At 42.0% G+C, this 18,971-nt stretch overlaps 1 protein-coding gene across 1 annotated transcript in view; it reads left to right on the top strand.

The window, feature by feature from the left end:
• The first annotated feature begins 1,068 nt into the window (after positions 1-1,068).
• Positions 1,069-18,971, top strand: part of gpr158a (G protein-coupled receptor 158a) — a 55,798-nt gene continuing 37,895 nt past the window's right edge. The window contains exons 1-2 of the mRNA XM_023431504.2: positions 1,069-2,212; positions 14,346-14,451. Of these exons, the coding sequence (XP_023287272.1) occupies positions 1,335-2,212; positions 14,346-14,451 (984 nt within the window). The 5' untranslated portion in view covers positions 1,069-1,334. The remainder of the gene's footprint in view (positions 2,213-14,345; positions 14,452-18,971) is intronic.

The raw sequence follows: 18,971 nt of genomic DNA, 5'->3' as shown, positions 1-18,971 counted from the left end.
GCTTTGGCAACATTTGATTCAGAGCCTGATTATTGTTGTTTTGTTGTTTAGTTACTGTCAATCAAATGTGATCAAACCAACACCCACACAGTAGTGATGAATCAGAAAGATGCTTAAGCTTTGAAGCCAAATCTTCAGCCCATGAAAAAACAGCCCCAACCAAAAACCACATGGACAAACCTTTGACTACATATCTTGTTGTCATATATGCAGTTAAATAAGGCAAACACATCTAATTTTTTAAATTTTGTTCCTTACTTTTGTGTTTTGATGGTTTCCCAGAACAAAGCACATGAAAGTATGTGGACATGTGTGTCCGCATACCTTTGGCCACATAGTGTAGTATGTCTAATATAAAATAATACATGCTTAAACCCATTATTATTAGCACCTATAGATTGGAAAATTCTTAAAAAAAATTTTTTTTTGATCAAGGTTTGTTTTCAACGTGATCAACAGAGGGAAACGACTTTTAAATACCGACGTGAGACTTCGATCGATTGATCTAAATTAAGCCTTAATTCGGATAAACCAGCTGAGGCTGACTCTATCAGTTTCAGCACTGGACAGCTCCTTAACCGCTTCATCAGCTTCAGCACCGGACAGCTCCCTCACCGCTCCACCAAACGCTGCTCCGTGATTGACAGAAGAAGCGGCCATACGCGGATCAATGGCGCTTCTGGAGCCCTATGAAACGATGAAGAAGACGGGCTTTAAGGGCGCTCGGCTCCCGATGCGTCTCTTCGTGGCTTGTATAGGCTTACTTAATGCTTGTTGTGGTCGGAAGAGGGCGGAGTGCGTTTGTCAACCAAGTGAGAAGCTCCCTGACTCGGTGCCTCCTAAAAAAAAAAATATATATAAATATAATAATAACCTGCTCCCTTACCCCTCCCTTCCTCCTCGGCTTGATTCAGTCTATGTAGCCTACACGCAGAAGGAGAACGTCCGCCGCACAGCAAAGCCAAGACAGTCTTGTCTACAGTGAGAGAGAGAGAGAGAGAGAGAGGGGGAGAGAGAGAGAGAGAGAGAAAGAGAGAGAGAGGTGGGGGGAAACAGCTGCAAGCGGATACTCAACATCAACAAGCTGTATGAGGCATCTGTAAAGAAGAAGCAGGGATTTGACGAGGACAGCAAGGGGGTTCCTCACGTTTTTCTCTTTGGTTTCCAGAACTGAGGCGTGGAGCTTGCAAGAATATCCTACAAGTGGTGAAGCGATGGTTTAGCGGAGCAATTTGGTAGATTTTTTTATTTTTTTTACAGCACGCCCGCCCGACGACACTGTAATTCCGAGCAGCAATCCCACAAACATCTGTGGACGCTCTCTCTGGTGGGAGATGGCTGTTTTCCGGCTGTCGTTGCTGCTGCAAGTGGGATTTGTGATCGGATCAAACCATAAATACGCGGAATGGTCCGCGCATGGGGAAGATATCAGAACACAGGAGGCGATTTACGGCGCTCAGACGCACCGTCGGCAGCTGGCGCATCTCCGTGCGCCTCTTCACCCACCCGGGGAGACGGTGGAGCTGGCGCAAAAAATAGAGGAGCATCTCCCCAGGGTGGTCACCGCTTTTCTTCACACGGGGGACTCGACCACCTTAAAGCACGCCAACTGTTCGCGGAGGTACGAGCTCACCTCTCTGCGGGGAAGGTCACACGCCACCCCGCATTACTCCATGGGCAGCGTGCTGGATACGGTGCTGCACGCCACAAACTTCCTCAACATGATCTTGCAAGCCAACAGGTCCAGGGAGCACAGTCTCCGGCGAGACATTGAGTGGTACCATGCCTTAGTCAGGAGTATACTGGAGGGAGACGCCAAGATTCACCGGGCGGTTGTCACTTTCAGCGCGGATCCATCCGTGACGGGGCCCTCGGTGCTTCTCCAAGCCACCAGGGCCGGTGGAGAGATAGTCCTCCAAGACCTGTCCAGCACTGCCCACCACTATCTGCACAACCGCACAGCAGACACAGAGTGGTACCACGAAGTTAAAGAGAGGAAGAAGCCCGGCTTCCATAAGAGGGTGCTGAGCCAAGACTTCACATCAGTTGACAATTCTTTAAAAAGAGGAGAGAGTTTTATCCCGGACAAGACACATGTCAAATGGTCTGCGCCCTACCTGGAGTGTGAAAATGGGAATTTTGTTCCCCGGTGGCTTTTGACCTTATCAGCTGCTTTCTATGGCCTGAAGCCCAACCTGGCCCCTGAATTCAGGTAGGCACACAGATGGTTGAGATCTGAGCAGAGGTTTGGTGGTAGATAGGCTGGAAAACAAAAGTAATAGGAACCAAATTCCAAACACGAGCTCAGCAAATCATCATTTTTGCCTTCTGGCCATGAAAAAAAACCCTCTTGACACACACACCTGTGATGCTGTTACTTGTGTATAAGATTCATATGAGAACGGCTCATGTCAGTGTAAAGGTGAGTTCAGGGGGGTTTAACCACCACCACATCTCCACCTCACACATAAACCCATATAGGGCTCGGTAAGGTGATCATACCTGCCTGTCTTCACTCCCCAAACATACCGCAGCCTCCCACTGGCCTCCTCTTGTTAAAGGAGGAGGGGGGGGATTTTCTTCTCTCCTCCAGTCTGACAAGGCGGCGGGATGCTAAAAATAACTCTGGATGTTACTTGATGTAGCAGTGGTGGAAACCTCTGGCTACAGGCCCTAATTCATTTTTCAAACTCACTCGGCTGCGTGCTTTACTACTCAGGAAATGTCGTGTGTCCTTTCTTATCCTCTTCATTTTTTTTTTTTTTTTTTTTCCATGGGAGGCTGCAAAATCTGCGATGAGTCAGAACCTCCCTGAGATGAGACAAAGCCAATTTTAAGGATAAGGCAAAAGCAGCCAATTTCAGCAGATGAAGAAATGCTGAAATGTGTGTGATGTTTCGGGTGTTTTATACAGTCCATGTCCTAAAGCCACCCCTGCTGCAGCCTGCTGGTATAATGTGCCATGTTTATGCCAGTGGCCCTGATATGCACTGGAATAGTTAAGAGTTAATGCTCCATAGGATCCTGACCAACATCTTCCCAATGAATATTTAATCCAGATCTCTGGTTGTGTGTGTACTGCCTCCGATGAATCTTTAATTGATACACTCAAGTCGCTCACAGGCAGGCAGGGATTGCAAATGAGTCAAAACCTGCAGTGATTATACAGTAACAGGCTATCAGCTACCTGGTGTTATCCCAGACTAAAGCCTCTCAGAGCAGCTTCACACACTCTCAGTCTCCCGGTGAAGCAATCTGATAGCAAATTAGCCCATACACTCATCTGTTATACACCACAACTCCAGTTTAGAGTTTATTTATGAGGCAAAATTCATGATTTGGTCGAGCAGCTGCAGATTTGAAGGGATTGTGTTGGAGAAGCGTTCACAGCATTGCCAAAGGAGCAGTTTCACTGTCCATTTTCAACCCCTCCTCCCCTCCTCCCTCCAAAAGATCGAACGTGTGACATGCATGGGCGTTTTGTATTGTTTCACATCCCTGTGGAGTGGCCTGTTCAGTGGCACTAAAAGAAACAACCCACTGTGCTTAAAGGAGCGACATCTATTCAAGATTTACTTTCCTTTCTCCACTCAAATAAGGTCATTTGACATTATTCTTGTAGATCTATTACTAATGAAAAATGGAGAGAATAACACCAATATAAGACCAGTGCAAGAAGTATTTAAGAAAATAGTTCAACATTTTGGGAAATACACTTATTTGCTATCTTGCTGGGAGTTATAATACCACGCTCATGCGTATATACCGTAGAAATGAAACTACCTCCAGCAGACAGTTAGCATAGCTTAGCAAAAATACTGGAAACAGCTTGACTCAGTCGTTTAGTTTTTGTACAGATATAAAATATGAGGTGTCAGTTAATGAGCTTTAGAGCTGCTGGTAGACAGATTATTCCACCTTTAGACAGAGCCAGCTGTTTTCCTCTGTTTAGACGTTATGCTAAGCTAACAGGCTTTTACCATACAGACAGCAGAGTGGTATCAATTTTCTCATCTAACTCTAACAAAGTAAATATCAAAACTCTTGCTTTCATGTCAAGTCACAAAAGTGGAGGATAAATTAATACAAGCCAATCAGGAAATCAAAAAATAGTGGAAATAAAAGAAAAAAAGTTGAGGGAAATATTGCACAGATATTGGGGAAACCATAAAGTGGAGCCCCTCCCACCTTTAAACACATGAGTAAAGTGGCTAACATGCTGTTTCCTTTCTGGTAAGAGTTAGAAGAGAGAATTGTTACGTCTGCAAGGTAAATATTAAGCTGCTTATCTTAGCTTATCTTAGCTTAGCTTAGCTTAGCACAAAGTCTGCTGAGCTCCTTGTCTTTATAGGGTCACATACAATGATTTAAGGTCACATAAAACATCTGTCGGCACTTCCTCTTGTCCTTTTTGCCAGTTTGTTTTTCTCATCAGCAGTGTTTGATACGCTCGTATCAAAGTAGCAGTTCAGCTGATCCTGCGTCCTCCCTGTGCCCCAGCAGCCTTCCAGATAGGAAACAGGAGAGGAGGGGAAACGCTAGGCTAATATAGCTGCCTCAGACATCAGCTCTCCTCCGTTTCCCTTCCAGATGAATACACAATCAATACCACAATGAATTAATAATGAAAGATGTCGAACAACAACCCTGCATGGGCCATTTTGATTCCAGCCTTTTAACGCTTCAGCCACTTCCTGTTTGGCGACACAGTGCTGCAAGAGGCAAGGTGACTTGTTTTGAGTTTTTATGCATCATGCATATGGGGACGAAAACAAACAAGTCTGTTTTTCTACCTTTTTTTTTTGTGTTTGTTGAACACGCAGGCGCTAAACAACTACAGTGACTTGTTAGAGCAGGAGTGTGTGGACATGTGTTTGCGATAGATCGACCTGTTGTTTCTGTGAAGGTGTAAGAAATCGCACCTCTCACACTTCATCTCTTCTCTTCCCGTCTGTCTCTTCAGCTGCACTCGAGGCACAGGGGAGGCAGCTCAGACCACACACAGAGGACTGGCTGTTTTCAAGCGTGCAGTGTGTATCTGTGTGTGTGTGTGTGTGTGTGTGTGTGTGTGTGTGTGTGCCATTGTTGAAGGCTGAGACATTCTTCTGGATGATACTGTACCGTCCTAATTGGCAGATCACTCCAACTTCAGAAACAGAAACTCGTGCCTACACAGACACACAAATGCAAAAGCCAGTTTGAGCAAACAAAAGGGAAGGAATGTGAGGTGGTGTGTGTGTGTTGGGTGAACAAACACCTTTCACAACACAGACCTTAATTGCCTTGAGGCTGAAACTCAAGCAGCAGCAGAATAACAAGGCAAACTAATTGAAACTATCTAAAAAACTGTAAAGGAATACATGTATTTTTCAGCATATTTCTCCAAAGGCCGAACAGGTTCTAATTAGATGGCACACTCCTCTTCATTTACGCTTGGCTTTGCTTCCCGTTTTGCTCTACAAGCAGCAAGAGTCAGGGCAGCCTGACTGCTGTGGGACGCCCAGCCGTCTAACGGAGCGGGAGGCCTGGAGCTCCAGGAGGAGCCAGCAGCATCTGCTTAGATGGACACCATCCAGAAATAAATAGGAAGGAAACCCCACAATTCCCGGGGCTAAGTGCGATAATATATGATGCTAAACTGAGATGAAAAAGAGAGAAGGAGGGGGGAAAAAAAGGCATCCAAGAGGAAAATTAGTGGAGATTTGGAGCTAAAACAGTCAGTGCGTTGACTTCATGGCAGGAAGGATAGGTTTCCACTGAGTGCAACCTGAAGCAAGTGAGGGTTAAAGATCCCCAAGGTGCTCCCTCTCTCACCGCTGACGTCACTGGGACTCCGCTGCTCAGTAAGGTGACCTGTCAATACGAAGCCTTCAGCCAGTAAATGTCAACGTTACAGAAAATCCAACTACACAGGCTTTCTGGCAGTTTTAAAGTGATATCATGTCCCTAATAATGCAGCTAATGATGGGAATAATCTCTGTGATTTAATAGCGTTATACTGATGCAATCCAGTTGCCTCTCAAAGGATTATAAATCTGTATCATTACTGTAGGTTTATCCTTTAGTAATCTGGTGCTGCGGTATGACAGACGACGCCTCTGTGCTGTGCTGGGTTTGGAAAGTTTAGAAAAGATTTGGAAAAGGAATTTATTTTTCTATTTTCGGGTTTTAATTTAAAATTTTAAAATTTTAATTTTTTTGTATGTGGACAAAAGGTGTCTGCAAAAGACAGAGAAACTCACTGTCATCTCCCAAATTGTGCTAAACCTTCAAAGTGCAAAATATTACATAAAATCAAAATTGTGAATAAGAACATACAGCACACATAAGGACGATGCAGCCTTGTAACTTAATACCACTCCCTGTGTCCTTTTGTCCGTTCAGAGTATCTTGCTCTAATATTTCCATAGAGGGATAGAGTTCCATCTTATCCTGCAGCTACTGGAGGATTTTTAGTTTTTAAATGAAGTCAAAATACAGAACAAAGCAAATTTGAATGGAAAGTAGGTGCCCACTTTCAGGATAAAGTTGGACAGTTGAATTGTAAGATGAATCTATTGATGTTTAGGACATTATAGGGTGGAGATGATGAGAAGAGCAGGCATTAGTTTGCATTCAGAATTAAACGAGAACTATTTATGTGACGTACTTGTCACCAGCTCCAGTCAAAAAAAATAAATTAAATAAATCAGCTAACGTTTGCCACAAAAACTGTCAGGTTTCCTTTGTCAGCAGCTCAAATCAATGAATAGTGCTTTTAATGACAAGAGTGTCAAGAGTCCAAAACTGTGACAGAAAGTGCCAGCTCGCCAAAAGAAAAAAAAGAAAGTCTTTATTCACTTTCTGTGACAGCTGCCTCGCTACAGGCGCTGTGTCTTCTTTGATGACCAGCGACAGAACTCAATAAAATGACCCAGGTTGCACTGAAACGCTGGTAGACAAGCAGCATCCTGCCCAGCGGCTAGACTCACATTAGCTTCTGCTCGTTCCTGTCAGCTTAATGCATTTCCATCACATAAGAGACATTTTCCTTGGACGGGCTGCACAGTCCTTGCATTGTGATTGTTCCATGACATAATGCGCGAACTGTGCCCTTCTAAAAGGACAGCAATGTGTTCCTGTCGAGACACTGGGGCAGGAGGAATGTGCATGGAAGTTCATCTGGGCGTGCAGATCTTCTGGCTACATGGATATTGTTTAAGCTTGTGCCAGTCGTACATGTTCACCTCTCCTTTACATTATTCTTGGTTTATGTGCACACGGTCAGTGTAACTGGAGATGTCAGAGCTTATTGCTTTTGCTTCAGAAGAAACCGCTGGATGCAAACATGCACCATATAAATCCACTTACACACATGAAATCTTTACATAGCCTTGCAGACGACTCTGCTTTATAACTTATGTGCCGTGTTTTTGACAATTTACTGTGTCATTAATTAACATTATGCTCTAGTTACTGTCAGTCATGTGACACCGGTGGAAATATCCATCAAAAATAATTACAATTTAAACGCTGTAACATCAGTCATATGTACAGTATATATACTGACAAGGTTTCAGGTTGATTTAGTCCCGCCCCCCGTCCCCACAAGTTGACAGGATTGGTTCTTTAAGTTTGTGACATATGAAACCCAGGCTGTCTGAATCCGTTTTTATGAGGCTGTCATTGGTTCACTGCAACTCCAAAGTAGAAATACTCAGCATATGGCTTGTTTGATATAAAAAAAACATCATGTGGATGTTAACAAGATTAAAAACTTGATTTCATTGGAGAGGGGTTTTAATATAAATGGTATTGCATATGGAAAGCACTACAAACTGATTAGCTACATTGCTCATATCAGCCTCATATTATCACACTCTGTAGTCTTGTGTGAGATAGCTTACAACAGCTGTTAGTAGAACAGATTCTTATTCTGTACTTGATCTGGTATAAGTCTTAACCACTGTGCCACAGCAATGGATTTACTACGAAATGAACTATGACAAAAGTATGAAATATCTGTCCTCACAGTATTTTTATATGTCTCTTTGGTGCCACGCTTAGTTGAAATTCAGACTTTAGCACAGCTCCCTGTGCTGTGCAGAGGCTAAATGGGCTAATCAATCTCAGAGTCCATTTTCTAGGCCTGAATAGAGACATACAGCTCAAAGCGTATAGACCTGACATTCAGAATTCATCCATGAATACATTAAAGAGTGACTCGCAACAAAGAGGACACATGGAGGCCTTCATCCTGAGCATGTTTTCATGAATATCCTTTTGTAGCTTATAAGCAATTAGCCAGATACATCTACAGTCAACTTCATAATGCTGCGGCTAACATTAGCGCAGTCTGACAGGTCTGTCAGACAGACCCGAGCCCCTGTTGGTGGGATGCTCCTCTTTTTTCTGCCCTGGCCTTTAGACCCACAAAGAATGGAGGATGAAAGGAGAGAGCACTCTGTTTCCTGGGGCACCACCATCTCCTGCTCTCTGTGATAATCCTGTCTTTATGCCCGAGGGCCTTGATGGCCACCATGATGCCTCTGCCCATGTTCCTCGTTGCCACTCACAAATTGCGATCTGGTCTTTGTGTCATACGCTTATTAAGTCGCAACCTTCGTTTGAGATCCAGCACACTTGCTCTTTTTTTCTTCCTTTCTTTTTTTTTTTCACAAGCTATTTTATACGCCATATGTCCACTTTGGCTGGGATGCTAAAGATTGCCTGGAGAGCTGGAAGCAGAAGAAAAAAAGAGGAGGCTATTGTGGAAAAAAAATAGATTTTTTAATTGTATAGACTCTCACTTTTGCAAAAGAAAAAAACCTCAGCAAATGTTAATGCTTGAGCTGCCATTGAAACATACATTTTTATGAATCCTCCATCATAAACAAACGGTCACATTCTTGTGTCGTGTGTTGCAATGGACTCTTTCCTGCCCTTATTACGTAAAGAGGAGAATTGAAACGGAGGTAATTTCTCAACAAAACAACCGGCAGTGCAGTGGAAAACAGCGAGGTCAGTTTGCCCCAAGGCAAGACCGGAGCAGCAGTTATTAATAACAGAAGTACAGGCAGAGAGAGCGTTGCACTTGCCCGGTGTCCGCTGGGAGCCAGGTACAGTAAACCAGCTACTGTGCACCTAGAGAACATGCCACACCAGCAGTATTTGTAGATGTGAGTGTTGGTGAGTGCATGAAAGTGAGAGCTGGATAAATATAGACTACTAAATGATGTCATGATGGTACTTTGTGTCATGTTTTAAACAATAATAGGTAGCCTTTTGAAATGTTTGTCAGTATAATACAAGATGTTTCTTTGTATAATAATTTGCCAGTGCTACAGTGGGTTTATATGCACCTTAATGAATCTGCTATAAGCCTTATAGTTAAATAATTTATTCATATACTTGATTACAATTGTGATCTGCAGTATACCCTTTTTCTTCCTTTTATACATGGTAATAAGTAAGCAATTATATGGATTATAAGGTTGGATCACCAGCTGGGCAAAACAGGCAACAACCCCAAGGTCCCAGACCTACAACGGGGACCAAAATGTCCCACAAGAGGAGATCTAGGTTGGAGTAACTGGACTTGGATAACGCTGATTTATTTCATATTAAGTTTAGAGCAACGGTGTAGGTTTGCCTATGGACGGTTTGGAGTGAAGTCATATTAGATCATTATGACACCAAATGCTCCAACTGCCCCGCCAAATCGTCCCTCTTCATCCCAACATTTTAAAAATAACAAGCATTTTCTGATGATCAATACTGTTATTTCCTTTAACCGACGACCGATAAAATAAATTAACTGAAAAATGCACTACTTTGATTGTGATGCAGCCGCCTGGCTCTGGTCTGTAGTCAGCACTCTGTGGTCTGGAGGAGAGTCCCGCCCACAGCACGATCTGATTGGTTATACGTCACGAGTACTAGCCTATCAGGCTAATGGCTGCTGTGTCCAGTGACGGTTATAGGTTTGAGCAACTGCGGTTAACGAGCGGAGTCGTGTGTCGAAGGTAAGACAGCAGACGTCACTGAAGTTTTGATAAACACCACAATCCTCTACACTGAAGATACAACAACACTACACTCTGATGATTAAGTTCACCTGATGATTCAAGACACACCGAGCAAGAGAGAGAGAGAGGGAGAAGCTAGCGCTAACTGCTAAGCTAAAGTAACTAGCTTATCTGAATAGCACATAAACAGCAGCTGAATTAGTAAAAAGTCGCTAAAAGGAGCAGAGAGCTGTGAGTGCTGAAGCAGAACTAGCGTGAGTTTAAATGTACAGCAGGTAGTTAGTCACTGTGATGAAGAAAACAACAGCATTAAGTGTGTTCAGACCGAGCAGCAATAAATGCTACCAGTAATTGAAACTCCAGAGACTGGAGATGAGACAGTACACTGACGTCAGCACGTCAACAGCCTCTAACTACTGTTAATGAAAAGACAGTAAAGTAAAATCACTGTGTAAAAATGTTCTCAGACAAAAATACAAGTGTCTCTGAGTAAACCTGTTGCATTTTAAAAGGGGAGGAGTAAAACATCTTATTTGGTGATAAATATAATAATATATGATAAAACGATTAAATTAAAGAGCATCTTTAGGCTGCCAGGTGTATCAGTTCACAGGTGAGGACAGCACCGAAATCAACCAATTAGTTCCGGTCAGGCATTTTGCAGTCTGCATACAACTGATAATTACTAATATAAACTCAGTTGTCAGTTTATTAGGAACATCTAGATTAAACTGATGTAGTCCAATACAACAGTCCTGCAGTAAAACCTCCTTCATGAATGTTGTAATATTCAGTTTTTGAGGAGGTAGTGTTTGGAAATGTATTGCATTATACAGAGGTGTTTCTGTTATTTAGCCTGCTTTTGCTGATATAAATGGTGTGGACAAAATAATAGAAACACCTTGATGCCACGGCGAGACTCCTCCTGCACTTATACCATTGCTTATTTGCCACAGACAAAAAGAAACGATGTGTTCAAATCACCATCAGTGGTTTAAAGTTTGTTTCTTGTCATCTTAAGCTTTGTTTGCGTCTGTTTCACCAGTCAGCATTAGCAGGCAATATGGCCACGAAACTGTCGCTATGGTTACCTGCTAATTGGAGAGCAGGTTAAACTCTTAACTGGAGGAATATATTTGTGGTGTCTCGTTATACGGTTTTGACAGACACCTGGCAGCCGATCAGAGGCAGGTTTTTATTAAGAAATATCAGACTGTGCAACATCAATGCAGCTTTATGGACATCTTGACTTGATATAGCAGCAAACACATAGGTGTAACTAATAACACTAATCGTGTCCTCATTCTATCTCAGCTTCCCTAAGCCGTGACGATTAGCAAGCCTGAGCTGTAGCATGCTCGCTCACGGCCTTGTGATTAATGTTATTAATTACACCTGTGCTTTTCCTGCTATAACTTGTCAAAATGTCTGCCATTAAAAAAAGGCCTATTATAGATCAGTCGTGCTTTTTTTTTTTTCTTTTTTTTTACTATCCTTTGTAACCTTCTGCTTTTATAATTTCACAGTTTGTCACATTTTCAGTTTTAGTTTTCTGTCATCTCTTCTTCCAATTACAATAAGAATGAACTCTGCCTCTTTCTCCGTCTTCTTCCTTTTCTTCTTCTTCCCCAAACCGATAAAGCAACATTGACAGCATCCTCTGCCACTTTCTGCTTTGTGTGTTGTTTAGTCACCACAAGAGATGGTTTGACTAAGGCGTAACTATGGAAACCACACTCTCTCTGCTCACAAAAATCCAGCAGTAGATGGGACAAGGTGTTTACATGCCTCAGTGTCACAGCTCCAACTCATTGTTGGATTACTCTGGATAAAAATTGATATTTTAATTATTTAAATGGATGTGATGCCCGATTGTTTGGGTAATGATATAATGTTTTTGTTCTCGGATGAAGTTTGAGATTGAGCTATTGCTGCTCATGCTAACTTGTTCTTTGCAATTACACTTTTGTGCTGAGTTGTAAACACATTACTTCCTATGAGCATGTCTTGGCTGTTTGCGACCGTCGCCTAAATTATATGATATGTGTATGACATCTTCGTAGTTACAAGTGATCAGTACAGATCTACTAAGTGATATGATGGAAGACCATAGTGGGCCGTTGACAACTATTGCCCCATGCACTTATCCAATCCATCAAAACTGCAACACAAGTAGAATGAGATGTGAATAGGGCCGTTAATTCGAGAATATTTCCCAGGTAATAACGTGTCTCCATTAATTTCTTGGTGAGACCACTGAGGGCTCTTTAACAAAGCCGCACCGGGGCAAAATCCATTAATAATACAAATCATCGCACCCTAATTGAAGCCTTATTAGTCAATGATCGCTGGTAGAAAGTTGTGGAGCTAAAAGGGGAAATCATCCTTGAAACAAGACTGGCATATATCCTTACTGTACTTCAAGACTAGAGGTCTAGACAAGCCTCCCTCAGTGCTTTTAATTGGGATATAAATCCAAAGTTATTAGTGACTGTACTCAGCTTTTCTCTTTGCTCTCCGTTAATCCTAAAACAAAATAAAACCCATGTGGATGTCGATGTTCAAACAAGCATCACAGGAGTTAAAGGTCTTTACAAAGTCAGCCACTGATTTATTTTCAGTGAAGCAGCTGCAGGTTTTGCCTGATTAAACAGATTACAGCAGTGATTCAGTTGCTCGATTTGGAGAGGATCACGCTGATCAAACCGTCCGAGGGTATTTTTGGTGACTTCTGTCCAAAACCACACAAAAACATGCAGCTTCTCCTTCTGTGTCACACGTTTGTCTCGGCTGCTCTTTGAACAAATGTTTTGTATCTGCATGAGATGATGAGATCATTGCGAGAAATTTGCACACAGTGAACGCAGGATCAGAGAGAGATGTCTTTTTTTTTTTTTTTCATCGCTGCACATTATCTGGGTGTCATGACACTCGTCCTCCAGAGCTGTAACTCTGGAGAGTCGTACAGCGTGTCTTCCACAAAGTTTAAAGCCAGTATAGATTTTCTAACAACACGTCGCCTCAGGCTCTGCTCCATTTTTAAGTCTTCCAGGAGGGAAAGCCTGAACGTGGGCTGAGGTCGCTGAGAGACAGCGCAGAGGTTCTTGTTGAGCTGCACATGTCTGAAATGCATTAACCAAACACAATAAGATTTTTTTTTTGTATATTTGCTTATTTCTCTTGTGTACACATGCAGTATACGGTATACTGTATCCGGCTGTTGGTTTGTCCTGCTTGCTGCAGCTGTTGGGTAGAAAAGACATCCGAATCAGAGAGACCGACCTTCAGATTCGCAGATCCTGACCTTTCTCTTCATAGACCTTTAGGCAGCTTAAGTAAGTGTAAATCCTCCGCAGCCCTGTTAGAAGTTCCTGCCTGGCTCAGCTGGCCGAAAGACTCCCGCCTTCCTCAGCTACCTTCGCTGAGTGTTTAGTTGTGTTAAGTAATCTATCGGCAGTTTACAGTCTTTCTGTCTGACTTTCAGATGCGCAGAAAAAAAGGACATTTGTTATACAGTTTGCTCATGCATCCATATTCTTGCCTTAAGTTGCATTATAGCCTTTTATTTGTATATATTGAGCTATTTTTCTCTATCTTTTACTGTACAACCACCTTCCTGGGGGGTTAACAGAAGCAGATTGTGTCCATGGAGTCAGTCAGCAGTGGGCTACAACTTTAACCGTCTGCTTTTTAGTCTATATTTGTTTACTTTAATTTTTTTGTTGAAAAACTGACACCATTAAAGGTCTCATATTTGCCTCATATGTCGCCCTCCGTGTCCCCGCTTCAACTCTCCAAGTCTGACAACCCGTGGTCAGAAGATACTCTATATACCTTACGCTGCAGCATAAATAGAAACATGGGGTTTTCTATTTATGTCAGTACTTGAATGAAACAAGACACTGAGCCTTACATTGTATCTGGCCTCATGTCAGTGCTCACTAGTTCAGTGGCTTTTGTTTATATTAGCGCTGCTGCTAGAAGTTGTAGTAGTGAGATATTATTGTTGATGATTCATTTTTTTAATTTAGAAAAGTCTCACACTTGTATGGCCTGTCACTAGTTATTGATTTCTTTAGTTTTTCAGCATATATCACTCTTTTTGAGATTTGTTCTTCGTGTTTCTACCACAATATTGACAATAATGTGCCTATCAAATTTATATTAATAGTTCAATCGTAAAAGTCTGTATTTGAGGAAACCTGAAAAGAATATTGTAATTTTTCAAAACCTTTAAGAGAGTACAAACTGCGAAAATCCAATATCCTCCAAATACACTTTTCCCTGATGTTCTTAATTCTTCAGCAGCCGTCCTCATGATGTCCTCCTGTCTTGCAGGGGTGTGGTGCGAGTGGACATTAATCTGCAGGATGTTGATATCGACCAGTGCTCCACCGACGGCTGGTTTGCTGGAACCCATCGATGCAACCTGACCACTATGGAGGTGAGTGTGTCGAACGTGCGGATTAGACACAGGATTGATTTGCTCTGGAAAACTGAACTGTAACGTACATGCGTTCAGTCACATGTCCACGAGGCAGTAAATGGAAAAGCACTAAATCTGTACTGTTTTGTGATGGATGGATGGTGATCTGATTCTTCTTTAATGGCACTGTTACGACCTGCTACCACTTAACTAAACACTATAGGCTTTTAAATTTATGTGCATGAAAATGCCCTTCTAAGCATCTCTTTTCAGCTTATTTAACTTGCTTCCAAAGCAGATCAATATTTATCTGCAAAAACTGATAATTACACTTATTTTTGTGTTTATATTAAAAGAAATATATACAGTGATAGTTATATCTCTTTGTAAAGAATAACCTTATGAATTTATCCTTGTCAAGGATGTGAAGAAGTAAGTTTAGGTCACTGCACCTGCACCTCATCTCTCAGTTATTACCTCCATCAAAGTTATTTTTTTTGTGAAATATGACGCGTTTGTCTCTTGAAACCGAATGCACAGCTTTTCGTGATACTAAGTGGACAAATGAGTTCAATTGGACCCATTAATTTGTAGTTTTTTTGTAGTTCACCATCATCGTTTTACTCATTAGTCAGCTAGCAGAGATACAGTCTAAAGACTTGGTTCCTAATCTCAAGAGTCTGTCTACAAGGTCAAGAAGTAAATGTAATTTAAAATGTAAGTGATGTGAATGTTGGAGAGTTGGACACTGGCAGGAGAAAATAGCCCCGGCAATTTTCATACAGATGAAAAATAGCCTGTCTCAAGGTCCTGGAACATGTGGGCTGAGCTTGTGGAGAAGATGATAAAACTCTCAGCGCTCTGCTATTTTTAAGACGATAACCACATCTCATATTCTGAGATGGGGAAACTTTGAAGCTGAGCCAAAACAGTAAAGTTGTGGAACCAGACAGTTAGCTAAAAGATGCTATAACGCCTAATAGCGGGTGATAATTCTTTATGAGTTTGTCACTATGGGTGACCTGTTTTACTGTATGTACAAGTAGATTTCTTGTTGGTGTAAATATTTTGATCATAGCTGCTTTTATGGATGTGCATTCCCTGAAAAGAAAAATTAATTGAGAGAAGCTAATCTTCTCCGCTTCCATCAACAATTAGCCGTTAGCTTAGCAACCTGTAGTACCATGTTATAAGGGAATTTGCAGCACAAACTTTTTTATTTTTTTTAATTTTTTTTTAAATCACTAATTATTAATACCATTGTAACCTTTCTGCTGTGTAGCTACGGTAGCAGCTAGCTCACTGGTCGATGACTTCTTACCTGCTGTTTCAGCTCCATCGTTAAGAGTGATAGATTCTGAAGAGGTGCTGTAGATCAGACTGCTTCATAATGCATGTGATGTAATGGATTGCACTGAGCCTCTTTGAATAATTAATCATTCTCTTTGTCTGAGTACTTCCACCTCTCCATGGACAGTCGATGGCAGAGACATTTGACATAGTGTGTGTGTCTCTACGTGTGTGTGTGTGTGTGTGTGTGTATATGTGTGTGTGTGTGTGTGTTGGGAGGCAACAAGGAGACAAACACATTGTTACTGGTATAGATTTTTAGCTTGGTTTGCAAAATAATGATCTCTGTGTGCTTACAGTGCAGGAGTGTGTTAGGAGGATGCTTGCTCACAGCTGAATGATGAAAGCTGTCGTGGTCATGGCATGTTGCAGGATACGTCTTGTCTTGCATGACAGCTTTATCATGAGGGAGTGCTCATTACCATCATATGTGCTAGAGGAACAACATAGATAGGGAGAGGTACAGAGGGAGGAACATACATTGACCAACACTGATTTCAACCTAGTTGTTATCTTTTGTGAACATGTATGGCGGAGTTTGTATCATAATTCATAAATAACACATGATCCCCCTCACATAATATCAGTCTTGCACAAATAGGAGTTACAGCATGCCATCTTCGTATCCGTTACAGCTAACAACCTACCTTCCTGGCCTTAGAGTGCACAACCAGGTAAATCAGAGGTGATGTGGGAGGCTGTTGTTTCACTAGCTATGAATAGAAAGCCCAACAGCGGTGTAATCAAGTCTTGTAGGGCTGTATCTGTGTGGTAATGTGATAAAAACAGCATTGAGAGGGATGCCCTGCATTTGCAAACAGGGATTCATTTAGTTTTATTGCTGTATTTTTTTCCCAGTCAGGTATTCCCTCTGCATGTGCACAAATTTGTCGGTTAATGGGTTTCTTTGGGGCCATTTAAATAAAAAAGACAATAATTTCAAGCTGCTATAGATCCGTGTTAAGAGTCGTTTCTTTGTTTTATTGGAAACAAAGCAGTTGTTTTAGTTGGTGTTGGAGCAGCTTAGTTACTGAAGTGTTTCATTGACGTATTCGCATTTCCACTCCACCCTCGGATGCTCTTTACAACAGCATTCGCAAGCAACACTGCACCTTCCGCTTGGACTCCGCATTATGTTTTGCATGTGCAACTCCGTCGGGATTTATCCAACATCTATGAATTCCTTTCAGCACACAACCACCGTTGTTTTCCTTCGTCTTAGCAGCGTTTTTTAAAATTATTATTTATTTATTTAAGTGACACAATTCCAGCAATTGGATCTGACAAAATGCAGTCGTTCCAGTCAGCCAGTCAGTCAGCCAGTCAGAGTCGGCTCCCTGGCCTCCCCTTACATGCTGCCTCTCAAGCTGCTGTTTGCCCAGCCAAGCATGCAGGCAGCCCAAACTTAGATGGAGGCAGATGCTATGGATGACTGATTCACCAGGCGAGCAGAGGAAGGCGAAACAAAATGAAGCTCGGACCGTTGACGAGAAAAATACAATAACCCAGCAGCGTGGCTATTCGACACCTGGCGATGCAGTTTTAAAACCCAACAACTGTTGTACAGTTTTCCATCAGTCTTTCCCCACTAATTGTATTTACAAAACCCTTTTTTATTTAATTTTTCTCCCCTGTGCTGCCATAGTCAATCTAAGCTAAGAAAAGTCCAACCCAAACCCAGTAAGATTTCAGATTTGAAGCGTGATGTGTGTGAGTTTGTGTAAAACTTAGGAGCCTGTCAGAACGGAGATATATACCATTTCCATATTGTTGTAAATCAGTCGTTTCTGCAAATAGGTACTGTATATATTACCATCAAATTACAGGAACTTGCATGCAGTGGAGAAAACCAACCAGCCCACGCTCCTGTCCAGGACAATATATAGTAATCAATGTTATTATCAGCTCTGACTGCAGACGGGTCGCTGCATGATTTAAGCTGAGAGCAAACATTGTATTTCTTTGATTAAGTGCACGGCTCTGATTTATACCAATCATGCTGTATCTAGATAAATCATTACATAGCCAAACATGGAGCCCACGGATTATCAGCTACAATCTTGACTTAATTTCCCGCTGAAGAGGTGTATACATGCTGTTTGAGGTTTGACGTTTTCTCGTCTCTCATCTCTCACTAATGGCACTTCCATTAGTGTGTTTCACCGTTCTTCAAAAGTCGAGGACTTTGCCGCCCTGGGGGCACCTTTCATACGAGAATGTGGCTGTGGATGATGATGAATGTTTCAATCAATTAGCTTATTGCTCAGAACAAGTGGTGGGACCCTGGGGGACTGTAGCTCGTGAAAGGCAGTGACACATAACCTGAATGATTACTCCAGCTGGCACGACAAGGACTCCTGACTCTGCGCTGTTTCTTGTCGAGGGCTGCTGAGTTAGAAGAGCGAGGGTCAATGTATAGAAGTGAACATTTCAACGTTTGATCATAAACACAGGAAAGTGCTGTGAACTTTTAACTTTATCGAATGTTTGCAGTGGTGGGGATGACGATGTCAGTCCACCGCTTCGGCCCTGATTGAAATATCTCAACAACTATCGGATCGTGTGCCATAAAATTTGGTGCATTCATGGTCCCCCAGAGGACGAATCCTTTGGTGACCCCTGACTTCTCCTTTTGCACCATCATGAGGTCGACATTTGTGATTTCGAGTGAAATATCTCAACAGCTACTGGATGGATTGCTATGAAGTTAGAAAGGGACATTTATGTCAGAATGAATTGTAATAACCTGAGTGAACTAACTTCTATCTAGCGACATGCTTATGTTTTCCTTTTGCATTTAGAGCTAATTAGTAAATATTTGCATGCTAACAGGCTAAGCTAAGATGGTGAACATGGTAATCATTGCATCCGGTAAACATCAGCAAGTTAGCATTGTCATTGTGAGCATGTTGGTATGTGAGCTGCTCAGTTGCCTGACGATAAAGTACTGATTCAGTTTTCAGAAAACATTTATGAAAAATTCACTTTGTAAAATGTATTTTTTGGATTCAAACTTTTTCAAATTTGAAGCGGTACAAATCGAAATGTCAGTCATTGGAGCATTAAAGCTAACAACGGTAAAGGTCTGCCTGTCCACTCCAAAACACTTTGTTTAGACGACACCCACACACACACACACACACACACACTCAAAACCACTGCATGAAAGCCGGATGTTTGATGTTGTT

The sequence above is a fragment of the Seriola lalandi genome, unplaced genomic scaffold (assembly GCF_002814215.2).
Source record: "Seriola lalandi dorsalis isolate HSWRI2012SDOR001 ecotype SW California unplaced genomic scaffold, Sedor1 jcf7180002054923, whole genome shotgun sequence".
Taxonomy (NCBI): domain Eukaryota; kingdom Metazoa; phylum Chordata; class Actinopteri; order Carangiformes; family Carangidae; genus Seriola; species Seriola lalandi.
The sequence above is the reverse complement of the archived record's forward strand: the minus strand, read 5'-3'. Positions and strand labels throughout refer to the sequence as shown.